Here is a 9,800-nt window from a genome sequence, read left to right as displayed (position 1 = left end):
TATATATATATATATATATATATATATATATATATATATATATATATATATAATATGCATATACATAATGTATATAATATATACGTATATATAATATATAATATACAGCATATATATATATATATATATATATATATATATATGAGAGGGCAAGTCTGGTGCCAGCAGCCGCGGTAATTCCAGCTCTCAAAGTGTATATCGTCATTGCTGCGGTTAAAAAGCTCGTAGTTGGATCTGCGTCTCAGGACCTCTTTCAGCTTGCGCAGTGGATTTTTTAGGTGAGCACATTATGTGTAGAACGGACCCTATCCTGTACTTCTAAGGATCACCTACCACAGTCTAGCGGGTAGGACATGAGAGTGAAATCTTCACATTTATTTGTCATATCTATGTTTAAGGAAGAAGGATGAAGCCTTTATCATTGAAAGGTCATGATCGTGCACTGACGCGAGTGCGCATTAATAGAGACGGCGACTTGTTGTTCTCAGCGGGAAAAGATAAGAGTCCATGCGTGTGGTACATGGAAAATGGTGAACGCATCGGAACGTACGATGGTCACAATGGTGTCATTTGGGATATCGATGTCTCCTGGGACACGCGACATTTTTGTTCTGCTTCTGGTGATGTATTTGTTAAGGTAAGTCCTTTCGCTTTTAGAGTCCTACTGACATTTTTAGTGTAGACATGCTTTGACATAGTTTTAATTCTATTTGTATAAAAAACCATTATCATGCTTATGCTTGAATCCATGTTTTGATTATTCGATTTTCAGCTAGTATTCTTTTACACTGATGTGTCACCTACATGTTTGCGTCCACTTATCATAAGTGAAAAGTTGTTTTAGTTATGGAACTGCGAAACAGGCGATGTGATAAATTCAGTTTCGACACCAACGGCTGCACGATCAATTAGTTTATCATACAGCGGGAATTTGATTGCTTTTACAACTATAAAAATGACGCAGAATGTGGTTCGTCCATTATTTTATTTGCATTAAACATTATTTATTGAATTGCTCTACTTCAGGAACAAGGGGAAGCTGCATAGTGTGTAGAAAAAGACATTTATAATATTAGAGTTATGATTTCTTTCAGTGCACTGTGTACAAAATATTTAGTTTTTATTTTTTGTTTTAGACGTTCAGTATTCATTTATTTGTTCTAGTAACTTCAACAAACATTAATTCTTGCGTCAAAAAGACGAAAAGATAATTGTGTAATACAGAAACATGGCAGGATTTATTCCTGGAATCTTTAAGCGATTAAATTAATTTTCTTCAAAAGGCTAATATGCTACGTTTGGCTACAATGGGAAATTGTTGCGATGGAATGAATAACAAAAGATCGTGTTAAAGTTAAAGTAGTTAAAGGGAAGTTTGTAGTTTGAAATATTAATAAATTGAAAAATTAAGAAAAATAAAGTGAGTTTGAAATATTGGAGAAAAATAAATTATGATGTAGAATGGGTCGGGTTGAAATTGAGGTCATTTTTACTTCTCTGCTTCCTTCAAGTCGTCAAGTTATTTTTATTACCTAATTTCTAACCTGTGTAATGATTTTAGGCTTCATTGTTCGTGTACGATATACGGGATGGCTCACAAATAAGTGGTGAGAATCAGCCAACATTCAGGAAATCGCTTCAAACGCAAGCCAATTCCTGCGTTTGGACACACTTAGATGACACGATTTGTATAGGTAAGCATATGTTCATCTCGAGAGAGAAGGATTTATGCTTTTTTCTCCTTGAATGGGATATAAGCAAAAGTGAGATCCATAATTGACAAGAGGGTTGTATTTTCTGATATCCGAACATTTTTGATTTGCATAACAAGTCTGTTCATACTGCGAAACTAATGCGATATGAAAATATTTCTTGGGGAGCTATGAATAAGGTTGACTGTTTTATTAAGCCTGGTTGGATCTGAAGTTTCGAGTTGCTATCTTGTCTTATCCGGACTATGAGCTATATCCGAAAGACCAGTCACATATTTTCTTTATATTATCAGAAAGTGAAATTAGATCGCTATCAAGAAGATCCTTAATCACAAATTCTATATCCTAAGAAACGAGGCTCGTTGGCTTCAGATTTCAGCTCCCTTTATTTGTTGACATAGTTATTGCCTACAATTATTCATCACCTTAAAAAGTTTCGCGAAAATTATTGTTACGGTCGACAGGAAAAGTTCATCACTGTTATTCGAAACAGATTCACTCAATTAATCAAGCAAAGCATTCTGTTGTATTAATGTCTTTACGTAGTTTACTGCAGGTAATGAAAAGGGAAATGTCCATCAATATGATATACGCAAGGGGGATGACATTGTAAATTTTAATGATGAAGCTCATAAGTTTCAAATCAATGATATGCAAATGAGTACTGATGAAAGTTTCTTGATAACTGCTTCTAAGGATAAAACAGCTCGCTTATTTGATGCAAGAACTTTGGATTGCTTAAAGACGTACAAGTAAGTTCTACCATATATAGTTAAAAATAACAAGTTTTTAGTTTTCGATGAAATAGGAAATTGAACATTTTTTTGATGATTACTCTGACAGTTTACTTACTTTACTGTTAGATTTCGTTCAAAAATAGGTTTTAAGTTACCTAAAATGTTGTTTCATTTTATCTCATAATGTTTTAGGGCGGAACGTCCGGTCAATTCAGCAGCAATTTCACCCATTCGAGATCACATTATTCTGGGTGGTGGGGAAGAAGCAATGAAAGTAACTCAAACGACAGCTGCTTCTGGTCACTTCGAGGCGAAATTGTATCATTTGGTAAGTATTTAAATCAGTCTTGGTCTCATTTAGCTTCCGAATTACATATTGCTTCATTATTTTTCAGTATTTTAAATCTTTATGTTTTACAAATTTTCTAGAATAAGTCATTACTAAATATCTCTCTTCACAGGTATTTGAAGAGGAGTTTGCCCGTTTTAAAGGGCATTTCGGTCCAATTAATACTCTGGCGTTTCACCCAGGTGGCAATTGTGTGGTATCGGGTGGTGAGGACGGTTATGTTCGTATTCAAGAGTTTGATGCAGATTACTTGAAATTTGACTATGATTTTTGATATCAAATATTTGTAAGAAAAGGTATATGTGGCTTCGAGTTTATTCGAAAAAGATTTTCTTAAGAAAGGGGCGATTGGACGGAAAAGCGAAATGCAACATGAGAAGTAATACCGGGAATGTTGTCGTTGATTGCATGTATTTCCGCATTTATTGTTTTAATAATGTCTTGTTATGTTTTTTTTTTTTTTTTTTTTTTGTTAATTACTTGTTAAATTTTAGAATTAACACAACAGAGAAAATTTGAAACTAATTCTATCAAAAATTCAGGAATTTTATACAAGACTTAAAGTTTTTGTTGATTTTTCACTGCATAAAAAGGAAATGTCAGTCTCGCAATGAATATGAATACGATGTGTGTAAAACAATAAAACTGAATTGCGGTGACTTGCAATGGGAAATATTGGAAAAAAATGTATGAATAACTGGAAGAACTGTTGTCAGCAGAATTGAAGAGTTCCTTTTAAATGTTTTGCATACACATTTTAATATTATACTTTCAATGATAACTGAGGAGCATTCGATTCGGGCAGTAATAACGGATGAATATCCGTTATTTAACAAACGGATGGTTTACCCATTCGGATATTGCACTATTCGAAGCCCATGGTCTTGGGTAGTTATGCATATTTGGTATCTGTAATCATTTCAGGACAAAATTCATTCGAAAACTTGGTTTCACGAAGTAAGAATTGCCAGAAAGTCCCTCAATTAGTCTTGCTTACCAAAAAATATTCAGAAAGAAACTTTTTCTTTAGAATTCGAACAATTTCGTTTATTATATGTTTTTCATTTGAGTGGAGAAAAGGCTTTCTAATTATTATCTGCAACAAATTATGCATTTGTTGAAATGTTTGTTTAATCGGTCGCCTTTGAAGTCTTACTTTCAAGCCAGCCACTAGACCCACTCTGGACAGGGTGGGTGGTCTTCACGCATTTCCCCTCCAAGAAAAAATGAACGACTTTTTCTGAAATAACCAACAGTTGGGCAAATAAAATGATTTGTTATCTACAATTCAGGAGAGAGTTCAACAAGCAACCACATGACGGATTGAAATTTTTCGAAAATGATTTACGGATTCTAAATGCAATAATTTCCATGCTTTCAGGATGTCAATTGTCCAGAATTCCATATATCACATTGTAATGAGTTACTTTCACAACTCACCACCGATCACTATATTTAGGTATAATGTAATTTGAAATTATACGCTAGTCTTAATTATCAAGGGCTTCAGCTCATTAGATTAATTGATTTCAATTGTGTGGTTGGAGTTATTAGATGAAAAATCAACTCAAGTCGCTGCTATCAATTTCTATTACCTTTCTCTCATCTATTATCTCAGAAAATATGTTTAATTAATTCGCATTTTAATATTTTAAAGCCTGTCTGGAAAGTGCTCAGAATTGAATTGTAGCAAAGTTGTCGAAAAAATTGTTAGTTATTCTAATACCTTAACTAAGTAAATTCCAGTTTGAAGTATCGTCTTAATTTAGTGCAAATGCTATTTGTAAATGGTGCCTCACTGCATGTGAATGGTACCTCACTTCGTAAATCCCTTTTTACGCTTCTTTTTATGATATATGAACAAACTTCCAGGGATATCTGTAATTATATGACCTGGAAATATGATAAATTACGGAGCAGTAGCAAAACCTCAGTGAGAGTAGAATAAGCAATCTATTTGGGTCGAGTTGTCACTCGACGGAGGTTGTTTCAATGGAGCATGATTTACAGCCACATCTTCCTTCCTTCACTCCACCGCCTCAAACATCAGTGATTTATGTCAAAATGCCGCCTAACAAACACATTAAATTTTTTTTTTTTCACAATTACCCAATTTATTGAGTAAATTATTAGGCCAGTCAAATTTAATGTTCTTTTTTCCTCAAATCCCCTATTCTTTTGTAAATTCTTTGTCTTTCTAAATTGAATATAAGCGGGATGGATTATTCAATTTAACTCAACCATAATTTAGAAATAACTCCACAAATGAAGAAATTGCTCTTGAAATTTCTTATACCGTCAATATTACTTAGTAAGAGATTAGATCAAGCAGGAAGTTTTATAATTGTGAAACTTTTCACTTTAGTCATATATCAGCTTAAGTTGCAATGCTTCAGATTGAACCTTGAGCCAGACCAGGGATAATCATCCACTGCAAAAGTACTTGTATTTGTTGTAAGAAATCTGGTAATAAAGAAGCAGGTAAGTTTGTTACGGTTAGGTGGATATGGATACTATTCCAAAATCGGTGATATTATCCGGTATGTAGCAAGCAGCATCCTGAAAATTTCAATCAACAAGAATTATATTAGTAATTGGAAGGGTTGTAAAAGTTGATCCCTGTGTGTAATTGCAATCGAATTATAGTATTCATCGAGCAAGAACAGTATTCGCTCATTTATTTATTCAGAGATGGTTTCATATTATTAACTTACACACACCACACCCTTTTCCGAACAATGTCATAATTACCGTGTTTGGAACTACTCCCGCATTCGGTCCTTTTTTGAAGCCATAGCCGCGGCGTACCTCAATGGGATCATTCACGGTCATAAGAAGTCACAAGAAAATGCGCTAATGGGTGACGTCGGCAAAATAGAAGCTGTGCTATGGCTCCTGTATAATTTATTCTAAATTATAGTATGTTTCCTAGCGCATCCATCTGGAATGAATTCTTCTTCCGATGGAAATGGTACTGTGATGAGTATGCTGAAAAAGAAAAGTGTAGATAAAATGTGGGTGTAAAGAAGTACTGGTAAATCTCGGGAACCATTGCACCGTTTTAAATGTGCACTCTAAACTTTGAATTATTTTCAAATGCCGGTTGCTCTTCAACTGAGTTGTAGTTCGTTTCGCAAAGTGACATTAGTTCAAGAATAACAGCAGATAACATACATTGCGATGAAAGGAAGACGCCAATGGAGATGTTCGAGATGAAGATGGATCATCGATTAGTGGTAATTGCAAATGTTGAAATTTAGGATGAAATGATTTTGAAGAGACCAATTTAGAGATAAATTAAATTGTAATCATTTTTCATCAAACAAATCATGTCATCAAGAAGCTCGAAACCATTTCTTGTCTTGGGTGCATGAGCCATTCCCTTCCTAAATGGAAGCCGCCCTGTTATTGTTCAATTAAAGGGGACATCTGCCATTTCATTACATGGCTTTTATGATTACATAATCTTCTCTCTCCTCATTATTTCTCTCTGAAAAAGATAGAGAGAGGATGAGGTGACGCCTTGTTACAGTACACTTTTTACAGCAGGTTTGAAATCTTGAACTCCATTAAGTTTATGCTTACAAAGAAACAGTTAATGAATAACTCTGTTCATTTACAATTATCATATGTATTGCTGTGAAATACTACGGTGGTACAGCAGTAGTTAACTCTTTAAGTACTGTAACTTTTATGAATTTTCAGGATGTTGAAATTTTTCATTTAAGGAATTGGTGTTTGATCTAAAATCGATCGAAATGTCACATGAAATATTTCACTGTCTCAATGAGAGTCTTGTCCTGCTTTTCCATCGCTACTTTTCCATCCTTTTTCCATCCCATTCTCCCGGAGATTCCCCTCAACATTCACTAAACATTGCTCTCCGAGATGTATTACTGAACAATTTTGCCACAATAAGCAAAAAAAGGACCGTATGAATATTACAACACATATGTACATAATTGACTTACCCTCTTGCCGTATTGTTCACCTTTCAACGATACTAATTTACTGAAAATTTAACCCAATAAAGCATCTTCTCCCTCTCATCTCTCGCTTATGCCATGGAGACAATGTCAACCCATCACCTTATTTCTTCTCTCGTTTTCAACCAATAAATTATCTTTTTCTGTACTTCTCTTTCTTACTTTATATAAATGATCATATCTTCATTCAATAAAACTGATTCGCCATTTATTGAATTTCAAAATTCCTTTCGAAGATATTTTTTGTTAGAAATCCTAAATAATCTACAGACATACAGAATTCAGTATCCTACTTGCTGTACTATGCTAATGAATGACATTTCAAAAATGTCATAAAGTAAGTCCAGGATGGAAGGGACAGAAGTAGTTATTGTAACATATCATTACAATCAGATTGAATAGTGTAGGACGGTACGATTAGTGATATCATAGAGTGATATTTCGCCACTGTTAATGATGATCCTTCCAATCCACCAATATTCTGCTTCCTTTTGACATAAATTATCATTGCACCTAAAACAACCAAACAAAAACACAAAGTTTGAATAAACATTTGAATTGGCGATGACGAATGGATTGATCATTTCTTGTTAAGCTATTCATCGATTGTCACAAATAATACATCCTTTCATTCCTTGACATCCAAACCCGCTGAAATATCTCAAATTACTCTTCCATCCCTTGTTATCCTCCTTATCACAAGTCGTCCATTAAGAGTAATATTATATCCTATTTCATTTCTCCTTCCCGTTTGCTCTACTTTAAATAACAACACAAGTATCCACATGCGCTCAGATGGAAATATGAAGACCGAATTCTGCATATCATGCAGAATTTGTGGACATTTTGGATTACACATGCAAATGCAAGCCAAGTAAATACACATAAACATATGATAGTGCTACCAGTTAAGTCACCGTCTATCCTATTGTCAAATTTACATCAACGAAATATTGATATTGTCAAAATTAAATGTGATTGCACAGTTCTCATCGGGAGATATCATCATTTTATCATTGCTTATTATCAGTGACATATCACTGATGATTCCTATCAGTGAGCTTGCTTGGAGAAAGATTTGCTTGAACAGTCCTCGAAAACTGCAAGAGAGTTGAGAGTTAATGTACGGTAAAGGGTAACTGGTATTATTACTACGAAATGAATAGATTTATTTAAAATATGACTTAATGAAAAAATAAAAAATCGCTGAAATTCATCGTGACAAGTTCCATAAAATGACAAAACCGATAAATTTAAGAAATTGAGTAAAACTTTAAATCAAAAGAAAAGAACACCAAAGTTAATTAATTATTTATAGTTCATTAGCCGTACTTCGGATCCCTCAACATCCATTGCTCATGTCTTTTTTTTTTTACCACAGTTTCCCAACGATGTCTGAGTAAAGACAACCTGCCACAATTGAATGATTATAGGATCATTGGGATGAAAGCAGTACCGCGTACAAATAAGCCCACAAAATGATTGTCAGAAGCAACTGTTTGCAGGATCCTTGAATGTTTCTCTATGATTTATGCTTATTTTAGAATTCTAACAATAACATAAATATGTCACCGCGGTATGCGGAATCCAAGATATCGCGGGATACTTATCTTGAAAGCTCAAGTGAGCCAAAAAGATAAAAATGGTATTTAAAGCGAGTGTTATGAAAATAGTTGAAGAAAGGCATGTGTGGAAATTTCGATCGGAATGTTGCTATTCGAGTAATCTTTCTGCAAAGAAATATCTGATAGCTTTTCAACATTTGTTAAGCTATCGTTTGGATTATCTTCACGTCTGATCTACCTATCCTTTTAGACTTCCTTTGGTAGATTCATGAATTTGATTTCAATTTCTTTTTTTCAAAAACAATTCGAAAAACATTTCCTATGCTCTTATGTACATATATAATCTACTTGGAATATTTCTAGTCTTATTACTGGATATTTTGAGATTAGTGGCTTTCTTTCTAAGTTAGGAGATCCCAACCAATTGGGAAAAGTCTTGTCCTGATTGATGTTATTATATTAAATAATCATTTAGTACTAACTTGTTAACTTCTCATAGACTATTATCATTTAGCAAGAATGCTTGCAAAATAAGTTGATACCAATGAGTTTAAATTTGTATCGATCTTGCTCAGCTAAATTTAACCTAATTTAAATTCAAGGAAATGATTGTGAAGTTTCTTTAGCACATACAACCATTCTATATGCAAGAAATTCAAAAAATAACCTGAGAGAAAGGTCATCGCTTTCAGAAAAACATTCGGTACACGAAATTTGTTAAAATAATGATACTATCTGTAATATGGGAAAAATCCGGGATATCCCGGAAAGCTTTGCAAGCAAGCAATTATGTGCTCTATATGTTTTTTTTTCTTTTATTTTTATAAGATAAGACCATAATTGAAAAATCCTTCTCGGGAATCGGGTATATATCAAAATGCTATACTGCTCTTTGATAACTCGTCACTTAAGAATTATCTAACTAATTAACTTCTTGCTTCAAGCATGTATAAATTGTTCAAAGACAATTGTAACAGGAAAACAAAAATTTGAAATAAGGTTTAAATAAAAGCGGCTTAACCATTAATCCACTTTGCATCACTAAAACTTAAAAGGAGAAGTTTATTGCAACGATTTCGAAAGAAAATTACGACACAAAATTTGCAGTACGATCATTTGCAGCAAATTATTTCAGCTACAAGTTGAAAAATTTTCCAATTTATGAAAAGATCATTTGTGGACTATTCATTTATGCATTTTCTATGAAAGGATAACATGTTTCTTATAATGAACTAAGTTAATTTGCATAATGGAAGTTTGACATTTTGAAAAATTAGCTATGATATAAATACAAAAAACTAATATTGGCAACATCGGCATCTATAAACTACTGCTATTTACAATAATGTAACAAAGCAATATCCCTGCATTTTGTACTAAACAAATATTTCAGCAAATTTTTTTGACACTAATATGAAATATAACCGCCATCGACATCAGCAGCACAAGGA

General features: G+C 33.4%; 1 protein-coding gene across 1 annotated transcript; it reads left to right on the top strand.

Annotated features, from left to right (window-relative positions):
- The first annotated feature begins 153 nt into the window (after positions 1 to 153).
- On the top strand, positions 154 to 3,242 carry LOAG_08550 (eukaryotic translation initiation factor 3 subunit I). The gene is made up of 7 exons (XM_020447726.1): positions 154 to 278; positions 399 to 637; positions 845 to 970; positions 1,562 to 1,694; positions 2,269 to 2,464; positions 2,642 to 2,777; positions 2,911 to 3,242. The coding sequence occupies exons 2-7, from the start codon at positions 407 to 409 to the stop codon at positions 3,070 to 3,072; spliced, it is 984 nt and encodes a 327-aa protein (XP_020302075.1). The 5' UTR covers positions 154 to 278; positions 399 to 406; the 3' UTR covers positions 3,073 to 3,242.
- The last annotated feature ends 6,558 nt before the right edge of the window (positions 3,243 to 9,800 follow it).

Source organism: Loa loa (genome assembly GCF_000183805.2).
Source record: "Loa loa unplaced genomic scaffold supercont3.94, whole genome shotgun sequence".
In the NCBI taxonomy this organism is placed as follows: Eukaryota; Metazoa; Nematoda; class Chromadorea; order Rhabditida; family Onchocercidae; genus Loa; species Loa loa.
The sequence above is the reverse complement of the archived record's forward strand: the minus strand, read 5'-3'. Positions and strand labels throughout refer to the sequence as shown.

Coding starts and splice junctions, on each gene's coding strand:
- LOAG_08550 (XM_020447726.1), top strand. CDS start 407: ATGAAGCCTTTATCATTGAAAGGTCATGATCGTGCACTGACGCGAGTG. Junction 971..1,561: donor TAAAAATGACGCAGAATGTG/GTTCGTCCATTA, acceptor TAATGATTTTAG/GCTTCATTGTTCGTGTACGA. Junction 1,695..2,268: donor AGATGACACGATTTGTATAG/GTAAGCATATGT, acceptor AGTTTACTGCAG/GTAATGAAAAGGGAAATGTC.